The sequence below is a fragment of the Notothenia coriiceps genome, unplaced genomic scaffold (genome assembly GCF_000735185.1).
Source record: "Notothenia coriiceps isolate Sejong01 unplaced genomic scaffold, NC01 NC01_scaffold00036513, whole genome shotgun sequence".
In the NCBI taxonomy this organism is placed as follows: domain Eukaryota; kingdom Metazoa; phylum Chordata; class Actinopteri; order Perciformes; family Nototheniidae; genus Notothenia; species Notothenia coriiceps.
In genome coordinates this window covers 65,162-90,196 of record NW_011369214.1, presented here as the reverse complement: position 1 = coordinate 90,196, position 25,035 = coordinate 65,162, and the positions used below count along the sequence as shown (strand labels likewise).

Genomic DNA, 25,035 nt, shown 5'->3' with positions numbered 1-25,035 from the left:
CAGTTTGAAAGGTCCCTGATCCTCTGCAACCATGATCAAATTGGTAATGTTTGATTTTGGATTATATTTCCTTTCATTCTATGTAGATTTACAAGTTCTGCATATACAGTATGTCATTTTTTTTCTTTCGTTTAATTGTTTATTTGAGAGGGGCAATGCATATTGATGGACATTTAAAACAAATAATGCTTTAAAACGTAAACATGCCGGATTTTTGCTTTGAGCAAGGATGGTACAGTGGTGGTATGGATGTGGCTTTCTGTCAAACACCTTGATAGCTCTCTTGAACAGCTGTTCTATGGGTTTCAGGTTTGTGGCACAAGCAAACGAGCAGTTTGTCAAACAGTATTCAATGTGGGATAGAATCATACATTGGAGGTATGACTTTAAAGCATTGACAGTTAAGAAAGGTCTAATTTGTTTAAAATTGTGCAAGTTGAATTCAACTATTGGATACTTTCTTAATATGTTTCTTAAAAGTCAAGTTCGAGCCCAGTATGACTCTACTTGAAGTGGGGGACTAGTTATATTTCTGATCCGTTTAAAAACACATTCGATCCTTCGATTATGACTGTTCGTTTATTGAACATCATGCATATTGTTTTTTTTACGTTTAACTGTAAGCAAATGTTGTTCATTGAACCTTGTCCAAAGCATTTGAGAGACAAGATGAGATCATTTCAGTGTTCTTCCCATGTACAATAATAAACTTTACATTTTGTATTTTCTCCGATAGTTAAGTGTTGCCATTGTTGCCGCATTGTTCTTGGGTAGGTTAATTATAAAAATGACATCATATTTGTATTTCACCCGAAATGTACAAAGTCACAGTTTGTAACATTTTTCTCTTAACCTTTACCAGAAAGCCACCAGTTGTGTCCCGGTCCATTCGTACTTCCAGGAGGTCCAGTGGTGAAGCCAGGTAAGTCATTTGTTAACTATCACTATGGGCCCTGCCTGTACCTGTTCGCTCTGCCATCGCGTGAAGGGTCTGCTAACAAGCGGCAAACGCACACCTTCACTCAATCCTGAGGGTCTCCTCAGCTCAGAGCCTGACCCCAAACATTGATGAACTTGCACCCAAGATGAGATGCCAAGTATCTGCTTGAACTAGCATCACAGAGCAGCACACTGAGTTTCAATGGATGTTTCCTTCTGCACTTTTTCTCTCACGACAACATGCAGGGCATGTTTGGTTNTTGTATTTCACCCGGAATATACAAAAGTCACAGTTTGTAACATTTTTCTCTTTACCTTTACCAGAAAAGCCACCAGAAGAAGTAATTCTTTACCGACAGTCTTCTGGTGGCTTTTCTGGTAAAGGTAAAGAGAAAAATGTTACAAACTGTGACTTTTGTATATTCCGGGTGAAATACAAATATGATCATGTAATATTTATAATTAACCTACCCAAGAACAATGCGGCAACAATGGCAACACTTAACTATCGGAGAAAGTACAAAATGTAAATTTATTATGACATACTTTATATGCAGAACTTGTAAATCTACATAGAATGAAAGGAAATATAATCCAAAATCAAACATTACCAATTTGATCATGGTTGCAGAGGATCAGGGACCTTTCAAACTGTAAGGGAAGTTTGAAATTAGGAATTTAAATCAACATGATCATTATCAAAATAAGTGGAGTTGCTTGAAATCATAAGAATGTGAGATGAACTTTCTATTTTATTTCAGTTTTAACAAGAAAACAGCTTTGAACTAGAAAGCAGCTTTTAACTAGCGCCGAAAATGTGTGTAAAGGTTGAAAGCTATACAAAAAATCATATCAATGCATTGCAGCATTTACACTAAATACATTTATAATCTAAGCATACATTCAACAAAAATCACATTATTTAAAAATCAATAGTTAAAAAAAAGTGAAGTAAATTCTTAAAATGAAAATAAATAGTTCCATGTTAAATTTCTCAGCAACAACAAAAACAGACTCACCAGCAAGATCTCTCATTGGAACAGTTTGGTTCATGAAGTGCTCTCCTCTCTCCTTAAATACAGCTGGGGGAGTAAATACCCCCCCCCCCCCCCCCACTGGAATCAGCAGTTTTTTTCTTTCAGAACAAGAAGGCAAAAAAACTGAACGAGATACGCCTTGCACAATAATTCTAAAATGATAGGGGGATAGAATGAGAAAATAATAATAGGATATAAGGTGTTCAACTCTACCATTCTTCTGTAGTCACTTTAAACCTCCTATACTGTACACACTGGACCTGTTTCACCAGGGTTGCCAACTCTCACGCATCTTGTGTGTGACACACGCTTTCACTCTCAATCTCACGCTCTCACGCTGCCCAAACTATTCTCACGCCAAAAACAAGATGAACCGACGATCGTTTTTTCATATATATGCTAAGGTCCTGCTACTGACACGATAGCAGTCATTTAGTGCATATGTGTAATTAAACCCATGATATCAAAATCTCACTCCAGCCAGGTACCCAAAGTTGGCAACTCGGGCTTCACACGTAAATCCAAGCAGATATTGCAGGATCCAAGCAAGTACACCTGCTTTGTGTCTTATTTAGGGAGAAACTCAGGTTGGGTTCATCTTACTTTTTTGTTCTCTGTATTGTGCTATGTTACTGTTATTCGAGAACCTGACACTCGCTTCAAAAACAAAGTTCCTGCCAGGAAATGATATACTTATTTCACTTTATACAATCTTTGTCATGTGAAGCCGGTTGGAGTGTTTGTTACCTCTTGTCATTTTGTGGCCAGGTATGTAATTTGATTTAATTCTATAAACTTTCCCTGCACAAATGTCTGCTCCCTGTTATGAACCGAGACACAGGACGCAGGACCCAAAAGCAGGACTCGAAGACAGTTGTCCAAAAATAGAATGTTCTTTAATAACAAAAACTAAATCGCACTTTCAAAAAATAGTAAAGGAGTTAAATAGCCAAAGCCAAGTTGTACAGCAACACAAAAACTCATTTGGCAAAAGGTCTAAATCTCAAGGTAGGTATCAGGAGTCAAAAAAGGCCCAGGTTCCCACGACATGAAACATAACGAACTGACAAAGGAACAAAGAAACACCAGGGCTATATATAGGTGAGGGAGTCGGCTTGACTCGGTTTGCATTTATAAAGAATGCACACATGTGTTTAATCGTTAGTGTCAGATATGTACTAAGTAAATACATTTGTTGCTGCTCAAGATTAGATTCAACTCTATTTTTATTGCACATATTACAGGTACTGAGACAACGAAATGCAGTTTAGCTTCTAACCAGGAGTGCAACAAGCAGTAAAGTGAAAAGTAATGTACACAATCTACAGAATAAAATATAGAATGAATTGAATGATGAATAAACAGTGAGGGGTATGAATAGACACAGCAGCCTGTGAGCAGTATGAACAGTGTGTATGAATATGCTAAGATATATAAAGTATGAAAACGGTAAGCAGTGCAAGTATAGTATAAAATAAATGGATATTAATTTCACGATGGTAAACATTGTGGAACAATGATGAAAAATGTTAATGGAGGGGGCGACGAAAAACTGACACAAAACAACAACAAACATTTGCCGAGCCAATTGGAGAGCTTCATCAGCAGCCGGGGGTAAAAACCACCTGCGCAGGTCTCGCTTGTCTCGAACAAGCCTACTGTGAAGACGGGAAAGCTTGTTGGTCCCTCTGTAGATTCACAGAGGGCCCGCTATAGGAACTCAACGAGAGCGTAATGTCAAATGACAGTNTGCAAGCAGACCATGTATTCAAACTTGGCTTCTTTTGAATATGTGGCCCTTCAGTTGAAATGCTCCTCTCGAGCTCTTTTCCTAAACATCTACAGACCACTGTTATGAACCGAGACACAGGACGCACGACCCAAAAGCAGGACTCGAAGACAGTTGTCCAAAAATAGAATGTTCTTTAATAATAAAAACTAAATCGTACTTTCAAAAAATAGAAAGCAGTTAAATAGCCAAAGCTAAGTTGTATAGCAACAAAAAAACTCATTGGCAAAAGGTCTAAATCTCAAGGTAGGTATCAGGAGTCAAAAAGGCCCAGGTTCTCACGACATGAAACATAACGAACTGACAAAGGAACAAAGAAACACCAGGGCTATATATAGGTGAGGGGGATGGGCACAGGTGAAAACTATCAGGGCAGGGCCAAGCAATCTCAAGGGTGGGAAACACACAAAGGCAGGAAATGTGGGATCTGGAATGAGAGGAAAGATTACTTTCAAAATAAAAACAGGAAGTGACAAGATCCAAACTTAAAACTAGAGTAAAAACATAACTAAACCTAACATATCTGTCGAGTCACAACAGCTTGCTGTATATAAAGACGTTTCAGAAAGACATAAGTAGAAGTAAAAGTGCAAAAAAAAGTTTTACATTAAGGATTTCAAAATGAAATAGGTAGGAATAGTAAGAAAGTATAAAAAAACAGCAACAATTATTAAAAATGTGCACTGTACACGCAGAACACGTTAAATGCCGTATGGATGGATAGATTGTGATATCATTATTTCACCTAATCATTTTTATTTCCCCCAAATGCAAAAAGAGATGTTTAGTTTTCTCTCAAATGTCCACATGCACAATGAATAATTTATCCCTCATTATTAGTGATATGGGATACAGGAAACCAATAAATAGCCAACTGTAATGTGAGCCTCATTGCAGAGCCAAAGGCTGATTTTATGAAAGCTAATTTGAAAGCTGCTGCTTTTTGTGTTTCCTCAGTGGTTACTTATTTAAAGAGCCCTCAGCCATATCTCAGCTTATCTTAAAGGTAATAGTTAAAGGAATGTGATTTGTTTGACATTGATGAGCCCTGCTGAGGTTTGGGTTACAGAACACTTGTTGCGCATACAGTGTGTGTTATATGTAACATAGCTTCTAGTCATAAATAACATGTCTTCTTTTGTCTTTATTGGGGAGCTTCAGATTTCTCATTGATGTAAATACTTTGGTGTTCCAGAGGCAGAGCATGTGGAATCAATACAATGTAATAATATACAGTACATTGCAAAACGAAAGGATATATTTTTATGTGATTCAGTAGTTCAGTTTTGTCTAAAAAAGGTTGCTTTTTCTTATCCAGCTTGGAGAGTTCACTCTATTAAAAAATATGTATTTGTTCTTCGAAAGAGTAAATAGTACAGACATGTCTTGCTACCAAATAGGTGTAAAGAATGTAAACAATCAACTTTCAAAATATAAGTGTCAATAATTATTCCCACACACATCGGATGAGTTTATGACACCACTTAAGTAAGACCTACACCCTCTCTGTGAGCCTCGGAGCTGCTGCATGATTTCTGCTAAGCTAATCATTATGGTTAATAAAAAGGAAGGTTATATCACTCTGAGTCACTTAAATCACAGACGACATTTTCATGGAGCTTGGGCCCAGATGATCGACAAAGGTGACACAGAGAGCAGACATGGAGCAGCAGCCCATCAGACCGACATGGAGCAGGCAGATAGAGTTCACCCTGGCCGGCATCGGCTGTGCTGTGGGTCTGGGCAACGTGTGGAGGTTCCCATATCTCTGCTACAGGAGTGGAGGAGGTAAGACACAAGCCTGACCTTTCATCTTCAAACTGAGTTATGAAACCAGACCACCCTCTCTACTAACACAGTGTTTTACAAACATATTGAGAACTGGTGTCAAAGGTTGTTCTCTTAGTTAACAAACTGTTTAGTTAGAGCGTTTTTAATCATGTGTCTTGATGCTGATTTTGTTGAATATTGTTGAAATTGTTCTGAACTTATCTCAGTGTGTATTTCATGTAGGAATATGGGCTACAAGCCCATACAACAGTCATGATCATATGTATTCAAGGCAAATTGCCACTAATATGCTGATAACACCTTGATATACAGTATCTGCATGTTTACAAATCAGGCTCTTTGTGAGCTACACATAGCTTTACTAGTGTGCAATTCACCATATGTGATTTAAGATTAGTTTGCAGAGGAGATGATGTATAATTAATGATTCTCTTTAATTTAAGCCTTACATTCAGAAAATGGTGAAACTGAAGTTGAAACTGGGTTTCTACTTTAGAAATAATTATTGTGTTTGTCTTCATTCAAAAAGGAGACTTCCACCCTTGTACACTGAGATTTACTCTGTTATTTAATACAAATCTCATAGGCCTTCCAATGCTTCGTTTATGATCGGATATGTTCAATTATCTGTGAACCACCCATGGACTGTTGTTGTGCATGGGCTTCCCTCTTAATTATGGAACTACATCTTATTAAAGTAAATATTCAAAAGTATGGGTATGTTGTCTCTGCTCCCAGGACTCATTCCTAGTAACTGTCCCAGAAGTCTGTCCTGAACTGGGAAAAATGTTTTCAAATATGCTGCTCCCTCCACATGGAATCAGTTGCTATATATTCTCTCATTGTGCTAATTTAAAAGGACTGAATTATTTTAAACCAAGCACACGTGGCCTATGTTTTAACTGTTGAAAAAGTTTTTTTAAGTCTTTGATTTGTTCTTTGTTTTTTGATTGTGTTATGTTTGTTTTTATGTATTCAACCTTATTTGTGCTGCCTCTATGGCCAAGTACAGTATTTAAAAAGACATCCATTAATCTAGTTGAATACAAAACAACCCACTGTAATCTGAAATGATCCATGTGCAGTCAGTTGGAAGGGACATTGATTTACAAAAACACTAGACGAAAGGATTAAAAAACTGCAGTGAATGATGACTTTCATAATAGTTCAATATTAGTTGCTGTGAAAGTGTACTTGACATATCTTCCTGGCAGGTGCCTTTCTGGTGCCATACCTGCTCATGCTGGTGGTGTTGGGGGTCCCTCTGCTCTACATGGAGCTGATTGTGGGTCAGTACACGAGGAGAGGGCCTGTCCATGCTCTGGCTAATGTCTGCCCACTGTTAAAAGGTACTCTGCACCATTAAAGCATTTTTCCAGCCAAATAAAATAAAATAAAAGCTGACATTATTTTTGTTCTGTCCTTAGGAGTGGGCATAGCATCAGTGGCCATCTCCTTCATCATGTGTACCTACTACAACCTGGTCATCACCTGGGCCCTGTATTATCTCTTCAGCTCCTTCCAGTCACCACTGCCCTGGCAGAACTGCAACAACACCTGGAACACACAGAACTGCACCAGTCATTTCACCAACAGCAGCTACTCCTCCACAGCCAGCCAGGAGTTCTTCAAGTATGCTTCACTGTGTGGGAAAAACCAGCGCTGGTGCTCAGAATCATTATATCACAGCAAGATTACAAAATCCCTGTAGTTTGACACAAGACTGGGTGATCGCACAACACTAACTTTGTTGATTATATCTATCTATATGAAATTCATTTGAGTAATACGAGGAATAACAGTTGAAGTGTGATAAGAGTTTGCCAAACATATTACCTTAAGGAAGTATGCAATTCTTAACCTTGAACCTCATTAGGCAACCTAAATGTTGATGTTTATGATAGATTATCTTCGTTTAAGATCAAATCTTATCCTATATCCTGTTTTTTATGTTTTATTTTGACATGCTGTGGATGTATTTGGGATTAGTTTTCCAATATCATTTTATATTTAAGATTAAAAAAGATACACATCCCACACATCACAACACAGCCACCTTTTACATTTAGGATACGTGGCAGTTTAGACAGTGGGGCTAAACCTCACATATTGGTTAACTTTTTTAAACTACAGTTAGGGGACACGTGGCAACGGCATGTCAGTTTTGGTTTAAATATTATGAGCAACATGTGAGCCAAGAAACATCACAACTGCACAGTGGTTGCTTGGCAAAGTGTTATTCTGTCAAAGTTAAGAGAAGTTGGGGCAGCTCTTGTTAAAAAAGCACATCAGTTACTCTTGAAGTGACAAGAATGACATGCCAAATGTATAACGTTTCCAAAATCAGTTTTGGCAACCTTTGATTTAAAAGTGTACCACATTGTGAGTATGAACATGGGATGAGATATGCATTACATAATTTCTTTGTGAGTTTAAGCATAAAGGTCAACAGATTGAGATGTTATGAGATCGTATAGCCTTCAAATCTGAAAATGTTACATAATCATATTTATGGTACCACGTTTTAATCTATGCAAATAACAATTTGACCGACTGATCGACATGTCCGACCCTTAAATAACAAATCATAAACAATCTAATCACAAAACCATTTGCATCCACCTGCTGTAGAGAAGTTACTGGGCACCAAATATAAGGTTGGATGTTATGGTAGATACTATGGTAGAATGGGGACAAAGTATTTGGCTGATAAAATGACCAATGATCAGGTGATTATGAAACAGAAACCAGTCTGGATCAGAAACATGAAAATCCCCAGAATGGAACCCTGTGGGACACCATACGCTAAGGCTTCCCTGCCCATTGTCCATTTGATTGAAATTGCTCCAAAAATGACTTGGTAATGTGTGGTATAATGTAAGGAATAACATAGAATATAATATACAATACTCATTTCTACTTCTTTTCTTTTATTTGACTTCTCTGAAGATACAAGATGCTGCAGCAGACTGGTGGAGTAGATGAAGCAGGACTGATTCGGTGGGAGCTTTTCCTCATTCTCCTTCTGGCTTGGATCATCATATACTTCTGCATCTTTAAGGGGGTCAAATCAACAGGCAAAGTGAGATAAAAGAGAGATGGATTTAAGAAGAAACAAACAGACGGTGCAGAACAACCATTGTTTTATCTCTGTTTGCAGGTGGTGTACTTTACGGCTCTGTTCCCGTATATTATCCTGATTGCACTGCTGATAAATAATGTGCAGCTTCCTGGAGCATTGGATGGAATAACCTTCTTCATTGTGCCGGACTGGAACATGCTCCTGTCAGTAGAAGTAAGAAAGAAGAAACAGAGAAGAAGACGACATTCCAATAGCCACCTATTCTGTTTGAAACAGGAGGTGCATACTAGTATTTGAATTAGTGTTGATAATGTGCACCTGGACACAGTCAAGCAAAAGGCCCAATAGGAGCAAGACACACAGACCTTACAATTTTTTACACCATTATGTTTTTGTGTCTCTGCAATTGTAGTTGACATTTTGTGTTACAAGGTAATCTACCTTTGTAGTTTTAATGTGTAATTTTCAACTCATTTTGTGAGTGTTTGTAGTTGTTTTGTGTCTCTATGTAATAGTTGTTCTATTTCGTATATGGCTTCGCCCTCTAAGGCTATCGCTATTGGGTAATCCCCCTGCGCACCCGCGCAGCACTGAAAAGCTTGTAGTCCACGCCCACCCGCAAGGTGGGCCCCGCCCTCGGGCCTCCTTCCGGTATAAATAGGAAGGAGGCCCGGCAATCTGCTCCCTCTTTTCTTCAGCAAACCTCGGCAGTTACTGAAGCACAGAACCATTAAACATCATGAGCAACAACTGCGTCCGAAATTGTCCCTCATGTGGCTCAGGATATATCATGAGCTATGACCAGCATGCAATGTGCGAATCCTGCCTGGGGCCAGAGCATGCGGACGCGGCTCTCAGCCAGCAGGTCGCTTGCTCACATTGTGCCCGTCTCCCATCAGCCGACAGGAAGCGAAGAGCGGACGCTCTAGCTGCTGCGGCCGACGAGGACGATTGGNCCGGATTTCCTGCCAACACCTGATCCTGTCCTGTTGGAGGTCCTGCCGACACTTGCTCCGCCGGATTTCCTGCCAACACCTGATCCTGTCCTGTTGGTGGTCCCGCCGACACCTGCTCCGCCGGATTTCCTGCCAACACCAGATACTGTCCTGTTGGGTGTTCCGCCGACACGTGCCCCGCCGGGTTTCCTGCCAACACCATATCCTGTCCTGTTGGGGGTCCCGCCGACACTTGCTCCGCCGGGTTTCCTGCCAACACCATATACTGTCCTGTTGGGGTTTCTGCCGACACCTGTTCCGCCGGATTTCCTGCCAACACCATTTCCTGTCATGTTGGAGGTCCCGTCAACACCAGCTCTTGCTCCATCCGGGGTCCCACTGACACCAGCCCATGTTCCGTCCAAGTTTCCGTCTACGCCTGTCCCGCCAAGGGTTCCACCAGCTCCTGCTTTCGATCCCAGTGCTCCGGCGATCCAGCTGATACTGGAGGGGTCCCATTGCGGCGTACGTCGTCCTCTGGAGCTATCCAGTCGCCGCCTTCTGGCCCAACCTTGTTTTGTTTGTCTAGGTTTGGGTTTATTTTGCTGTTCTGTTCTCCCTGTTTCATGTTTTTCTCCTTGTTTCTTGTCTGGTCCTTCTCCCTGTGTGTTCCTCCCTGTCGTTAGTTTCCCTGGTGTGTCTAATCGTCTGATTGTGTTCATCTGTTGCCCTTGTGTTTCTCCCTCCTTTACCCAGCTGTTTCTTGTTCCTTGATTACCTATTCCTGTGTTGCCCGGTCGGTTCATTGTTTGTTTGTCCTCCCTTCACGTCACGTTTTCATGTTTTTCTCTCCGGTCTTCCTCCATCTTTTTCACGTTCAGTTTTTGTGTTATTGTTTTCCTGAGCTACCATTTTGATTCATGCCATGTTTTGTGAGCAGATTTTAAATAAAGCTCGCTTTTTTTTCTAAACCTTTTTCCGTTTTTGTAGTCTGCATTTGGGTCCTACCTTTTCCCTAATCTTACAGAGATCTTAACATGCAGAACATGCTCCAAATATATGCACCTGCTTGATACTCAATCACACCCGTACATTTGGCTTTAATACAAACAACAAACAGCTCAAAAGAAAGTTAGAAATGACACTTGTGTAATGCCTAGGACAGATGACCTGAATTAATCCTTCATTTATATACAGGCCGCACCAACCCTGAGTTCAGAGGCTGTTGGTGCCTGACACTTCTATATACTGAGATGACTTCTCGAGCACCATCTACATGCAAATGGAATTCAACATTCTCTTTGGTTCACTACCAATGAATAACACATCAATTTAAGAGGAGTGTGTAGATAAGTCATTCAATGTTCATGCCTAGTTTGATATAATTATATATGCACAACACAAAATAGTCTATGTACTGTACGTATATCGGTATATATTAATAGTTGGCTGTCTAACTGAAGAAAAAGACTAATGTGGAGTAAACCTGTTCGAGAGGCCCTTTTTCTTCTTTGTGGGGTTTTCCCTTTCCTAAAGCGTGGTATAAAGGCTTTTGTGCATGTAAATGGTCAACAAAGACCTAAAACCCCTTTATATCTGTTACATAGTTTACTACACGCTCACTCCTATTGGCTAGCGCTCCAACACATTGTACGTGATTAGCTAGGGACACGACATCTCTAAGCGGTTGACGAACCACAGCAGAGAAGACTTGGCTCTAGTTTCAGACAGAGGGTGAAAAGAGGTGCTGCAGCACAGGCAGTACGAGAAAATAAAAAGCTTTTTGAAGATTAAAGCATGGAGACATGTCACAGTCATACTTGCCAACCTTGAGACCTCAGAAATCGGGAGGATTTAAAAACCACCGCCCGGGGGGGGAGGGGGGGGTGCTAGTGGATCGCCAGAGCTGTATTAGATTAACATTAACATGCTTATTGTAGTTGTAAGGAAAGGAGTGAACAGAGGGTCGAGTTGTCTATCTTCCTCACCCTCTCATACTTTCAGTTGCGCGTGCTACTAACGAGACGCGCTGCCATGGAAACCGAACAATGGTGTAGCTGTATTAAAGTCCGAGTCCTGAGTAAATCTAATTTTGTCACAAATCGGGAGAAATGCGCGACAAATATAACCCTGGGAGTTTGAAAACACCGGGAGACTGGATGTTATTTTCTGACTACTGCGTTTTTCAAAATAGGATTTGCCTTGCTGCAAGAGCAATACATCTATAGAACTCAAATTAAACTCTACTGTGTAACCCAGTGTTTGTCAAAGTGGGGGGTGCGAGAGACCAGGAGGAAAGATTTATTTATTTTTTTTAAAAAGGGATTCCGTGTTTCTTTCAAGCTCGGCTCTGTGTGTGTGTGGAACGAGCCATTTTGTGTGCGTGCACGAGAGAGAGAGAGAGAGAGAGAGAGAGAGAGAGAGAGAGATTGTTAGCTTCTGGTGCTAGCGAGCAAGTGGCCGAGTCTCAAGCGTTTTGGTCACGATTAATGTAAACAATTATTTCCGTGACACACGTCTATATGATCATTATAGTTATAAAAAAATAAGAGAATAAATGAAAAACAGATCTGAAATACTATATATGCCACAAAAAAAAAAGGGGAGTGATTTGTAAAATATCCATAAAGAAAAAGTAAATCTGTTTACAGTTCTGTTTCAAATGGGTGTTGAGAGAGGTATCCATAGATCTCTTCATTTTGCTCTCAAAGTGCACCAGCTTGATGCATTTAACTTTAATATTTAAAAAATAAATCTTGCCAGGGGAGCAGGCCCCCGGNACGGGGGCACCTCCGTTTTCCCGACGCTCCCTCCAACAGTGTGCGTGACGGAAAGTGAGGCAGAGGAGAGCAGTACTCCACGCATGTGCGGGTCCCCTACTCATCTCCACACCACGTCACGACTGGCAGGTGTGCCTCGGACAATAATGCCAACGACGCCCTACCAATAACGCACTGCACACATACACCGTATAGACCTGTCATCCTTACGACGCTCCCATCATATGTTGTTCGCTTCCGCTAAGGCGCGTCGACTTAGCCTGCAGATCGGGACAACTCTTCTCGGGTTCCCTAGTAGTGCACTGTCGCTCCGTGTTGCCGTACACGTCGACCGCAGTGCCTCTCCCGACACACCCAACACTGGTGGCCTCCTCTCGACAGTCAAGAAGGGGAGCGAACCGCTCTCAGCGGCGAAGAGTACGACGACTCAAATTGAGGTGAGGTCTATTTGCTAAACAGACTCTCCACTCTCCTGTCGGAGAAGAAGTTATAATAATCACTTGCGGTCCGGAAACCTGTCTACGGTCATGCTCTCCATGGCAGCAGATTTTCCGCTCGAAGGAGGACCTCGGCTCCGCTGTCGTTTATCGTCAGCAGGTCTCTTTGGTCGTGAGAGTAGGGAGGCGACACATCACGGAGGTCGGAAGAGATGTGTTTACGCTCCTCTCGGTCCTTTATAGGTTGCCGTTCGCTAACAGACCAGACTATAGGGGACTTACCTTTGCTGCTTCTAAGGACACAAAGCCCTACTGACCCTCATGCCACGCTTCGATACGTCAGGAAGTCCACTTCCACTTGGCGTAGCAGGACCACTGTGTGTAAGTCGTGGACAAACTAGCAGGTCGTACACCTTATGACTGTCTAGCTCCTACAGAGTAAGGGGGTCAGACAAAAACCCTAATCTTTTTATGTGCCTCTCACTTTTGGGCTAAAGGAGGAACTCCTTGGGACCTTTACTAGGAGAAAGGTGCCTCAGGGTCGTCGAGCCTAACCCCGGCGTTCTGTATCGAAGACCCTCGCTGTCCTCAACAACATGACGATCAGGTGACCTACCCCCCCCCCCTCCCTCTCGCTTGACCGTCCTGCATAGGAGACGACTAGTCGGACGGGAGTAGGTAGACAGTAGTCTGTGCGGCGACGGTGAACGACTTCTTGTGAGCATTCTCGCCCGCCGGTGTACGGAGCTCTACAAGACACAGCAGTACCGTTGCTCGGTGGGTCCCTCAGAGCTGGCGACGGCAAAGTGAGGACCGAGAGTAGTACTCCACGACATGTGCGAGTCCCCTCTAACCTCATACAAAAGCACAGACTGCCGTAATAATTGTCGCGAGCTATCACCATACTAGCAGAATCACACATGGCCAGGGTGTGCGAGCACTCCGTACGTTAATTACAATATTAGGGATCATAGTACGTCGACGGCACTACAATTCAGAGTTAACCCACACACGACCAAAAAATCACCATAAGATGGCACCACAATCTCTCAACATACGAGCAACACAAGACCACGTCTCCACTATCGTCCACGGAGCGGCACTCGCGGAAAGACATGCGTCTGTCATTGTCGTGACACAAGGAGATAGTGGGCCGATATCCTTCCAGCGTGAGACTCGCGCTCGTCGACGAGCGACATTGGCATCCGACAAGAGTCGCATGCCATTGTCAACTACTCGCAGCACGGTATGTGGACATGACATCGCGCGCCTCGCCTCGCTCCCTCATGTACGACTATCGAGTCAGAATGTGAAGGCAGCTAGAACACGTTAGGGACAGAGTTTTAGACGGAAGTGCCGACCGGACGCAGACAGATTCGTATACCTGAGTAGGATAAGATAACAGCCCCTAAGGGTCACTCGCTGCACGACCTGACAAGACTCGTCATTCCGCCGCACCGTACGATCGGTGTACTCAGTTGGTAGACATCACACGATGAGCTTATGAAAGACATTGTCGACAATGCGCGCCATGTCAAGTCCAGCCACTGCTGCCGCATCTACATAGAACATGCTCTCGGCCATACGAACGATAGACACTACATCCATGCACATCGCTAATTTGCGTTTTGCCAGCAGTTAGATGCTCACGAGGTCCAACAAGTCAGTATCGCGTGTAAAGATATTTTCGTGGAGGTCTATCAGAAGTAATATTGCGTAATCCTAGAACAGCTGTTTATAGCTCTAATTCGTTCCGTTCAAAAAATGATATCGTGGAAAGTGTGTTCGCTTAAGTTCACACGAAATGTTTTTACTCCTGAACTCTGTTCCGTAAAGTTTGTCAGAATTTCTTTTTCATATTTTTTTTAATTTTCTTTTTTATGTACCTGCTTTTCATGTACTTATGTTTCATGTCACGCAAATTCTAAACTTAATCGATTGGTCTCTTCAAGGTGAAATGGACGAGCGTTCCCAAAGTTAATTTTCATCCCGCTGTTTCTTTCTATATTCAGAAGCTCGGCACCTAAATTTCATATTCGCAACGTCGCCCTGACGCCAGCAGACCATCAATACCACACCTGGCGGCGGCGGTGGCGTGGCTCGTCACCATGAAGACCATTACGGCACTTCACAGAGAAGCCTCTCCCCCTAGCAGTTCCATGGGATACAAGAAACACTCCTGTCATCCCAGGAACAGTGTCTTGCGCGGTTTTTACCCCCGCTATTTTTCTAAATCTCCTCTGTCCTGTGCGCGCGCTGTCTTGCTATGTGGCGCGCACGGCTGCCTTGCGCCATTCTCAGCGCCTGTTTTTGCACTATAGAGAGCGCTCGATCGGGCAACCTCTGTCTGCACAGCGGCTGTCACACAGGTTGTGTGAGGCTGTGTCACAGGCATGTCTCCTCTGGGGTGGAGCCCCCGGAGAACATCAATGCGCACTCCACCAGAGGAATTTCCTCCTCCACGGCTTTGCACGGAGGAATGTGGAGTGGAAGATATTTGCACTGCTGCATCTTGGTCTTCCCCCTGTTCATTTATTCAATTGTATTTAAGGGATGTCTCCCATTCCTCTCTGACGCACCCTGTACTGGGTGTCCTGTCGGAGTGAGTGACGTCAGGGAGCCAGCTGTGCGCTTCTCTCCTGCCTCTCGGCACGCGGAGAGCGGCCCTTTTTCCCTCTTATAGGAGGGATGTTCCTTTTTCCTCTGACACACTTTGTACGGGGTGCCTGGTCAGAGTGAGTGACGTCAGGGATCCAGCTGGGCGCTCTCCTACCTGTCTGACAGGCAGAGAGCTGCTGTTCCCCCTCTATGATCGCTGGGCAAGGTGGGACCTTCGTCTCTACTTTCTCACAGCGGCCGGTATGTATTGTTCCCAGCCTTCCCCGTCAGGGAAGATAGGCATGTTTTGCTATGTTCCAGGGACGGTGATGCGCCATTACGCATGGCACAACAGGCATGGGGTGTTATTCAGCAGGTGTGTCTGTGCTTCTAGTACCGGGCGGACCCAGTGGGGCGCAGACTACATCATGCTTCGCCCTTAACCCAATAGCGATAGCCTTAGAGGGCGAAGCCATATACGAAATAGAACTGAGGTTCCCTACTGTAACCCCAGCTTCTATGAGTAAATGGCGCAGCCCTCTAAGCGCTGGGCCCCACTGGCTCTACGAATAGCTGAAGAAAAATTATTTTGTATGGGAGCAGATTGCTGGGCCTCATTCCTATTTATACCGGAAGGAGGCCCGAGGGTGGGGCCCACCTTGTGGGTGGGCGTGGACTACAAGTGTTTCAGTGCTGCGCGGGTGCGCAGGGGGATTACCATTTACTCATAGAAACTGGGGTTACAGTAGGTAACCTCAGTTTTCCTCTTTGTGGTCATGCTGTGATGGTCTGTGTTCCTGATGCCTCTTTTTCTTGTCATTGTGTGTCTCTTTGTGGTCTCTTTGCGCCACTTAGCAGTTCTTTAAATCTCTTAATATTGTTTTGTTCTCTGTCGTCTTTGTGTCTCTGTAAAGTCAACTTATATTTATTTGTGGTGAGTTTGTGTCTCTTTGTGGTTCTTTTTGTGCCTCTTTGTTGACATGTTGTACTGCCCAATTTTATTCAAATTTCAATGTCTTTGTCATTGGTTTATTTCTTTGTTTTTAGTCTCTTATTAGTCGGTAGCTATGTGTCTCTTAGAGTGACATCCTGTAAGTTAATACCAGGAGGGGCCCTGAAGATTCAGGCCTCTGAAATATCACATAATCCAACTGTGGGTGTGGATCATTTGTACTGGCAGTGATCCGTGGGTTGGATGCTCATCTCTCTGTGTTGCAGGTGTGGGTGAACGCAGCAGCACAGATCTTTAACTCCATCGGGATTGGTTTCGGCTCCCTCTTGGCCATGTCCAGCTACAACTCCTTCAACAACAATGTTCTAAAGTAACAAGCCAACATACAAATTGACCCCTTCCTTCAGCACTGACAATAATGATTGTTAGGGAATAATTCTCCTAGATATCCACCATTTGCACTTTGACATTTATGACCAACTGACGTTTGTAGTCACAAATGGTTTATTGTTGTGGGTACACTGGAGCACTTCCTTCTTGGGGTTTGTGGACTCCAAGGTGTGAAATCTTCGAGGCCATAAGCACATTCAGTGTTCCCAGTTGTTTAGTCTATCTCCCCAAATATGTTGATTACCTTCTCGGAACTAGTTAAAAGGTCTATCGAGAGAGAGGCTCTTCAGAATTGACGTGGCAACTCTACTGTGAAGTCAGAACCTCTGACTCTTTGACTTGTTTTGTGAATTCTCCGGCCGAAGCTCCAAATAAACCCATCAGTGTTTGCCATCAAAGCTCCAGCTCTCCCCGTGTCTCCTTTTGAGTCGGTGACTCCTCCTGCATTGCTACACAGAAGTTTCCCCCACAATGATCACTTGGCAGTCTGAATGTGATATTAAAACATCTTCTCTCCCCACAGGGACACCCTGACTATAGCCATCATCAACTCCCTCACCAGCCTCCTGGCAGGTTTTGTCATTTTCTCTGCTTTTGGATACATGTCTCATCTTCAGGGCATCCCTATCAGCGATCTGGCTGTGGATGGTAAGAAAACCAAAATGTTTAAATAAATGTAACTAATTTCTTCAGCTCTAGGGAGATTGATTTGATTTTCATTTTGGTTCAGAGAGTGCCATCTCTTCTTCTATAGTAATATGAGTTTGACAATTAATCGCATACATGATTGATTTTAATCAAAGGAAAGAAAGATAGAAGAAGGTAAATACAAATGTGCACTTGTGAGTGTTTGAAGGGTTATTAATCAGTGTCCTTGCAAAGCAATGCTTCATGGTAGATTATTTCGTGTCATTTTTTATGAGAAAGTTGATGAGCAGAAATACAATTGGATGACATATGATTCATATAGCTAATTAAACGCTTGATGAATGGACAACTGAAATTAATGATCAGCTTGTCATGCTTTATTGCTGTTTCACAAACAATAAACAAACTGTTAATCAAAAAACAAGAAAAGGAAAAGTGATATATAAGGAGAATTTACAGTTTATGCATTGTGAAATAATTGTTCAATTTAAAAAGACAAATAGGCCGTTTCTCAATCTCGAGGATGCTGGCTTGGTAGTCGCTTACTTCCAAGTCACTTCCTTCAGAAACGAAGCAAGTATGCTTCCAAGCCACGGCTTCGGAAAACGAAGAAGAATGGAACAGGCTAACAAGTGTGCCGCTCTCTCTAACGTTGTCAACATAAACTGTACCGAAAATAAATACCTCACGATGTCTTTTTTGAGAATGAGTTCTTATTTGATTTGATTTATTGGGGTCTACAACAGATGATACAAATGTTTGTGTCAGTAAATGTGTGGCAGGGGTGTTTGTGAAAATAACGGGGACAGAGCTGCTGTCAGACGAACAGCTGTGCGGCGTCATCACAAACGGACGTCGCTTCACGTGACGCTTTCGCTTTCAGATCTTTTTTTTTCGCTTTCAAACTTTTGGCCCTGATATTGCTTGGGGGGCGGGGCTTACCAAAGAGTAGTTTGGCATCCTGAGTGACAGGCCTCCCTCTGCCATGTTGCCTTCATGGATGTTAGAAAACTGAGACCAGCGTCAAAGTTCCGTTAAGCGAGCTGTTGAGCATCGTAGTTGGCAACAATCAAGTACAAATAAACTGTGTTAGAATGTGAAATTACGTATCCGCAACGAGCCAGCAGGTTATTCTGGTGGACCTGACGCCATCCCCCGCTGTCTCACGGAGAGATACCGCAGGTCCTTCCTTCCTGCAGCGGTCACATACAACCAGCACAGCTCCTAGTAGACCCCGCACAAAACAACACAGACTATAACACCTCTTGTTGATAAATACCAACTATGTGCAATATTTGCAGTATGTGCAATATATATATGCCGTTAAAAATTGTGCAATATATACCTGGCTGCTAAATCCGCAGAACTGTCACAGGTTGTGTATTATGTAAAATGTGTAACTTTAAAAATATGGGCCTATATCATTTCTTATTTTAATCTTTAATACTTGTTGTGTGTATGCTTTAGGTAACATTAAGCCGTCTTTGGCTCTTGTCTGCTGTAACAATGCAAATGTATCCCCTGTGGGACTAATAAAGATATTCTGATTCTGATCGCAAAAACCAAGCCAATATGCTGCGTTCATGGAGCTACGTAGAAGTGCGGAAGGACAACGCTTGATTGCGGATACGTGATTTCAGATTCTAGAACAGTTTATTGCTCTTATACCTTGATTGTTGCCAACTACGATGCTCAACAGCTCGCTTAACGGAACTTTAATGCTGGTATCAGTTTTGTTTACCACCAATCACGGGAGTATTGTGTATAGAAAGTGTGTAGTTGTATTTCTTGCGCTACCTAACATCCATGAAGGCATCATGACAGAGGGAGGGCTGTCACTCAGGGTGCCAAACTACTCTTTGGTAAGCCCCCGAAGCAATATCAGGGTCAAAAGTCTGAAAGCGGAAAAAAAAGATCTGAAAGCGAACAAAAAAGATCTGAAAATGAAAAACGATTTGANCTAACCCTAACACCAGATACTGACTGGTTTTCGGACCCCCCCAGACCCCCCCAATAAAGCAAATATGCACGTTTCAGAGTGGCCTTTTATTGTGGCCAGCCTAAGGCACACCTGTGCAATAATCATGCTGCCTAATCAGCATCTTGATATGCCACACCTGTGAGGTGGGATGGATTATCTCGGCAAAGGAGAAGTGCTCACTATCACAGATTTTTTCAGATTTGTGAACAATATTTAAGAGAAATGGTCATTTTTTATAAGTAGAAAATGTTTTAGATCTTTGAGTTCATCTCATGAAAAATGGGAACAAAAACAAAAGTGTTGCATTTATATTTTTGTTCAGTGTACATACAAAATATAAACAATGATAAACAAAATATAATCAGCAAATACTGTATTGTGTAAAATTATGAGTTAAAATAAACGTTTTGGTTCCTTGGTCAAATTCAAAAGCTACCTAGCAATATATTAATAATAAAAAAGAAAGAAAAAGACTTGGGCTGTTGTGAAGAACAAGTATTTTTACCTTTTGCTCTTTAAGTATGCTTTCAAGGTTCAAGGTTCAAGGAGAATTTATTTATGGCAGCGAGTACAAGCACAGTCACTTTAGTTACTGTTGGTTTCTGTCCCTGGTCGGTTGCAGTACGGTCTCCCTTTGGGAGGTCGTAAGGGGGGCTTAGTGTGGTGCGAATGTGGTTGGAGCTATTGGCTCGGGAGCACGTCCAAGGCTGCGGGTGGAGTGGCTAGATGCTGGGTGCCTCGCCGGGCTTGTGGGTTTTAGTTCGTAAATACCCGGGACAATTAACACCTGAAGACCAGGGGGGAGTTTAGCTAGTTTCCTGTGAGGCAGATAGAGGGACGGACCGCGGTGGCGTCAAGACTGTGTAAGTAGCGCGCCGCGCAGTGTGTTGTCGCGTAATAGTTTCACTGTGTAGGGAAGTTAGTGTGGTCCTGAGGAATAGTGTGGAGGAGTTTTTGAGAGCACCTTCGTCTTTCACGTGAGCAGTTGGTCCATATTGCCGAACATTTTACCTTGGAGGTGGGTGATAAAAGGATGAAGGAAAATATCAAAGGCATTGTTAAAGTGAATCCGACGGATTTGGGGCTGTTTGAAAGTAAAATGTATACTGTGGATCCTAGAAGGGACAGTGTTGATGTGTCTGGTTGCCGTGATGCAGGCCTGACTTTTGAGCAGAGGGAGGAGTTGAATAAGAGAATAAATGAAAAACAGTTATGAAATACTATATGACAGTAAAACAAGAATACAGTTTAAAAGGGGAGTGATTTGTAAAATATCCATAAAGAAAGAGTAAATCTGTTTACAGTTCTGTTTCATATCGGTGTAGAGAGATGTATCCCTAGATCTCTTCATTTTGCTCTGAAAGTGCACCAGATAACTTCAATATTTAAAAAAAACTCTTCCCGGGGGAGCATGCCCCTGGACCCCCCGAGAGGGTGTTAGGTCCCCCCCCACTTGTGAAAATAGCACTTTGCCCCTGCTTACACCCAGCAAAAACTGCAGTATCCCATGGTTTGATATGTGATTCATATAGATGTAAACATTCATTTTAATAATAAATGTGTTGTGAGGATTTCCTCAGACTCTAGCCTTCAGCTGTCTGAATGAGCAGTTGGCCGGTACGGTACCTGGCTTGAACCGCTCTCCTAATTTACATCAAAGGTGAGAATTGAGGCAAAGACTGAGCAATGTAAATAAGGCAGGTATGTCCAGCTCACAAGGGATAGTACAGCTTTTTAGTTATCCCCCTGACTCAGACACACACCGTGGTACGCACACTAAGACACTCAGAGACAAAAACACAATTAACTCAAGTCAAACGTATTTGAATGTGAAGCTCCAGGTACCAGTTTGTAAAAGGCTGTTAAATCCAACAAGCTGTGTGTGTGTTCTGTATGCTCATATTTGTGTGTGTGAGTGAAGTGAAGAACCAGACGGAGACATTAAAGCAGAGAACAAATCCTCGCCGTCATAGTTTTAGGTTTATAACAAATCTGAGACAAGGATCAGATTCAGAGCCTTGGATCAGAAACATTTCCTATTGATAGCACACTCCCGCAATCACAAAAGTGTTGAAATATTGAGTAAAAGCTATTGGTAGAAATGGATAAAAATGGAGGTATAGATTTTAGCATTTTTTTTAGAATTTTAAGGAAGACATGTACTGGCACCAACAGTAGAATTTGGTTAAACGAGGCACACATATCTCTGACTCATGATGCCTTTTTGTTCCTTCTTCTGCCAAGTACGAAGGAGTTTCATATGGGCCCAGAACAGTCTCATAATACACACATGCACACAGAAGGATTCACACTTGTATTTCATGATCCGCAAAAGAATCCACACTTGTGTTTTTCAATGCACACACAAATGTGTTCCGTTTCATATACATTTAAATAAAATCCAAACACAGCAAAAACATTTACATATGTGTCGCATTAACCCAAAGACACATTTTGAGTTGTATACACTGTTGGAAAGAGGAGACTCTAGATTTAAACGGATAACAAATGTGTGGATCAAAAATACATATGTAAAACTTTTTTCTGTGTTTGGATTTTATTTACATGTATATGAAACGGAACACATTTGTGTGTGCATTGAAAAACACAAGTGTGGATCCGGAAATGCAAGTGTGAATCCTTTTGCGGATCATGAAATACAAGTGTGAAGCCTTCTGTGTGCATGTGTGTATTATGAGACTTTTCTTGGCCCATAGTTACAATCCCGTCTGTCAATGCCAGAGACATTTGACAAGGCATTCGGCTTGATTATGGCGAGCAAACAACCCTTTACTCTTAAGGACCAGTTTCCTAGATCTGGAATTTGAGTCTCCACGATTTAATGATATATTCTTCAACTTCTTCGAGACCAAAAGAATAAGCGGCAGCATGGTGACAACAAAGGCCATTCGACTGTTGGACAATTCTGAAAAAAGCCCAGATACATTCCACGTTAATTCAATGACATTGTTGTAATCTGCCTGCAAATTATTATAAAGCATTTGCGCACTATGATACCTGTGTAACTGACTGCTATTTTTTTTACTATTGCTTATACGGCGGACGTAGGTTTGGGGTGTGACGCTGTGATCTCCGGAATGTGTATGACTAATATAAGGCAAAATAGCAAGCACCAGATCTCTCTCGTGCCACAGAACTCCCTGATGTACATGTAAATTAGCATAGTTTAACGTACAACATTATTGTCATGTACTCTTTAAAACGGTGTTGTTTGTATAAATGTTCATACAAACATATGGGCTCCTCCATCTTATGTGCGGCACATGTGTGTACTATTTTTAGCTCGTTCCAATTAAGCTAGCAGCAGCCATGCCTTTTGCATGTTTTTCACCCTTGGTAAGCGGAGCGAGATATAATGTGACACTTTGTTTCAGTTATAAAGAAACTCCCGTTCAACGGAATGTATTGTATAGCATTAGCATGTTGTTGAGACCCAGAAAGAAAAAGGTTTCAAATTTCCTTTTTTTTATTCTCTGAAAGAAGATGAAAGAACCACAGAACTTGGTTTTCTCGCAATCTGGCTTCTTTCAGAGTTTGATTGACAGATAGTTACAATCACCTGCCAATTATTTTTAAAAACCGACTTTTTAAGAACTGTTTCGAATAACGGCTATAAAGATGGTTCTGAAAAACAAAACATTTTAAGATTGGGGCAAAGATCTGTGTTAATAAAAGATGGACGTTAATTGCAGGTCTGTACCAGGACATAAACTGTTGTATTCTACCCGAGTGCCATGTCACGATTCTTAGGTTATGTCACGTTTTTAGTTTTGTATGTCTAGGTTTGGGTTTATTTTGCTGTTCTGTTCTCCCTGTTTCATGTTTTCCTCCTTGTTTCTTTTCTGGTCCTTCACCCTGTGTTTTCCTCCCTGTCGCTAGTTTCCATGGTGTGTCTAATTGGCTGATTGTGTTCACCTGTTGCCCTTGTGTTTCTCCCTCCTTTACCCAGCTGTTTCTTGTTCCTTGATTTCCCCTCCCTATATTTAGTCTTGTCTTTTCCTGTGTTCCCCTGTCGGGTCATTGTTTGTTTGTCCTCCCTTCACGTCATGTTTTATGTTTTTCGCTCCGGTCTTCCTCCATGTTTTTCATGGTCAGTTATTGTGTTATTATTTTCCTGAGCTACCGTTTTGATTCATGCCATGTTTTGTTATCAGCTTATAAAGCTTGCTTTTTGTTTCTAAACCTTTTTCCGTTTTTGTAGTCTGCATTTGGGTCCTACCTTTTCCGCGATCTTACAGAGATCTTAACAGAATGAACCGACCAATTATGGACCCAGCGGATTATGATTTTGATTTTGATTTTCTCTCTCTGGATTATTCCCTTCGATGTCTTCATGTTGAGTGGAGCATATCCTCGTCTAGAAGGGACAAAGAGGCTGTCCTTAAAAAGGCACAAATGGAGGTGGCCAACATGCCATGGTTGTGGAGCTTGTTGCCTGAACAGTTCAGAGTTTTCTCACGTAGCCCTAAGTGCCAGTCTCTATTTTCTGACCCTTTTTCGGGATCCCGCCTGGCGTTTGGAGGTCCACGGAGCCTCCAAAAGACCTCTAAAAAACGCAAGGTCAGGAAGCCAGCCCGCACTCAGGTACCGGTCCCAGCAGCCATGGTTCCGGCTCCAGTGCCGGCCCCAGCAGCCATGATCCCTGCTTCAGAACCGGACCTTACAGCCATGTTTCCGGCTCCAGAACCGTTCCTCAAAGCCATGATCCAGGCTTCAGTTCCGGTTTCCACAGCCATGGTTCCGGCTCCAGAACCGGCTCACACAGCCATGGTCCAGGCCCCAGTTCTGGCCCCAGCAGCCATGGTTCCAGCCCCAGTTCTGGCCCCAGCAGCCATGGTTCCGGCCCCAGTTTCGGCCCCTGCTGCCATGTTTCTGACTCCAGTTTCGGATCCAGTACTGGCTCTCTGGCCGACGCCAGCTCCCCGTGTCCTGTCGGCGTACCGGCCGACTCCAGCACCTCATCTCCGGTTGGCTCTCCGGCCAACGCCAGCTCCCCGTGTCCTGTCGCCGTACCGGCCGACGCCAGCTCCTCGTGTCCTTTCGACACCAGCTCCCCGTGTCCTGTCGGCGTACCGACCGACTCAAGTCCTCTCTCAAGTCTCCTCTCGAGTCCCCTCTCGAGTTCATTCTTAAGTCTCCTCTCGAGTCTCTTCTCGAGTCAGGATCCGTTCTCGGGTACTCGTCTGGCTTTTGGAGGTCAACGGAGTCTCGTTCCCTCTCGAGTCCCCTCTCGAGTCTCCTCTCGAGTTCCCTTTCGAGTCACCTCTCGAGTTCCCTCTCGAGTCCCCTCTCGAGTCACCTCTCGAGTCTCCTCTCGAGTCCCCTCTCGAGTTCCTTCTCAGGTCCCCTCTCGAGTCTCTTCTCGAGTCCCCTCTCGAGTCCCCTCTCGAATCACCTCTCGAGTTCCCTCTCAAGTTCCCTCTCAAGTTCCCTCTCAAGTCCCATCTCAAGTCCGCTCTCCAGTCCCTACTCAAGTCCCTTCTCTAGTCCCTGCTCAAGTCCCTACTCAAGTCCCTACTCAATGCCCTGTGCCGTTGGGGGTCCCGCCGACTACTGTTCTGCCGGGGGTCCTGCCAACTCTATGTCCTGTCCAGGGTTTCCGTTAGCCAAGCTTGAAGATGGGCCAAAAATATTTTAGAAATGGTCGATTTTTGT

General features: G+C 43.0%; 1 protein-coding gene and 2 long non-coding RNA genes across 3 annotated transcripts in view; 2 read left to right on the top strand and 1 right to left on the bottom strand.

The window, feature by feature from the left end:
- Window positions 1-2: 2 nt before the first annotated feature.
- Window positions 3-922, top strand: LOC104963925 (uncharacterized). Its single transcript, XR_800362.1, has 3 exons — window positions 3-43; window positions 737-770; window positions 863-922. It is a non-coding gene; the product is annotated as an uncharacterized lncRNA (long non-coding RNA).
- Window positions 923-1,353: 431 nt separating this feature from the next.
- LOC104963924 (uncharacterized) lies at window positions 1,354-2,036 on the bottom strand. The gene is made up of 3 exons (XR_800361.1): window positions 1,959-2,036; window positions 1,551-1,590; window positions 1,354-1,444 (listed from the first exon to the last, which is right to left on the bottom strand). It is a non-coding gene; the product is annotated as an uncharacterized lncRNA (long non-coding RNA).
- Window positions 2,037-5,366: 3,330 nt separating this feature from the next.
- Window positions 5,367-25,035, top strand: part of LOC104963922 (sodium- and chloride-dependent GABA transporter ine) — a 24,524-nt gene continuing 4,855 nt past the window's right edge. Inside the window, exons 1-7 of the mRNA XM_010792608.1 lie at window positions 5,367-5,553; window positions 6,771-6,905; window positions 6,984-7,188; window positions 8,506-8,638; window positions 8,717-8,851; window positions 16,607-16,710; window positions 17,254-17,378. Of these exons, the coding sequence (XP_010790910.1) occupies window positions 5,427-5,553; window positions 6,771-6,905; window positions 6,984-7,188; window positions 8,506-8,638; window positions 8,717-8,851; window positions 16,607-16,710; window positions 17,254-17,378 (964 nt within the window). The 5' untranslated portion in view covers window positions 5,367-5,426. The remainder of the gene's footprint in view (window positions 5,554-6,770; window positions 6,906-6,983; window positions 7,189-8,505; window positions 8,639-8,716; window positions 8,852-16,606; window positions 16,711-17,253; window positions 17,379-25,035) is intronic.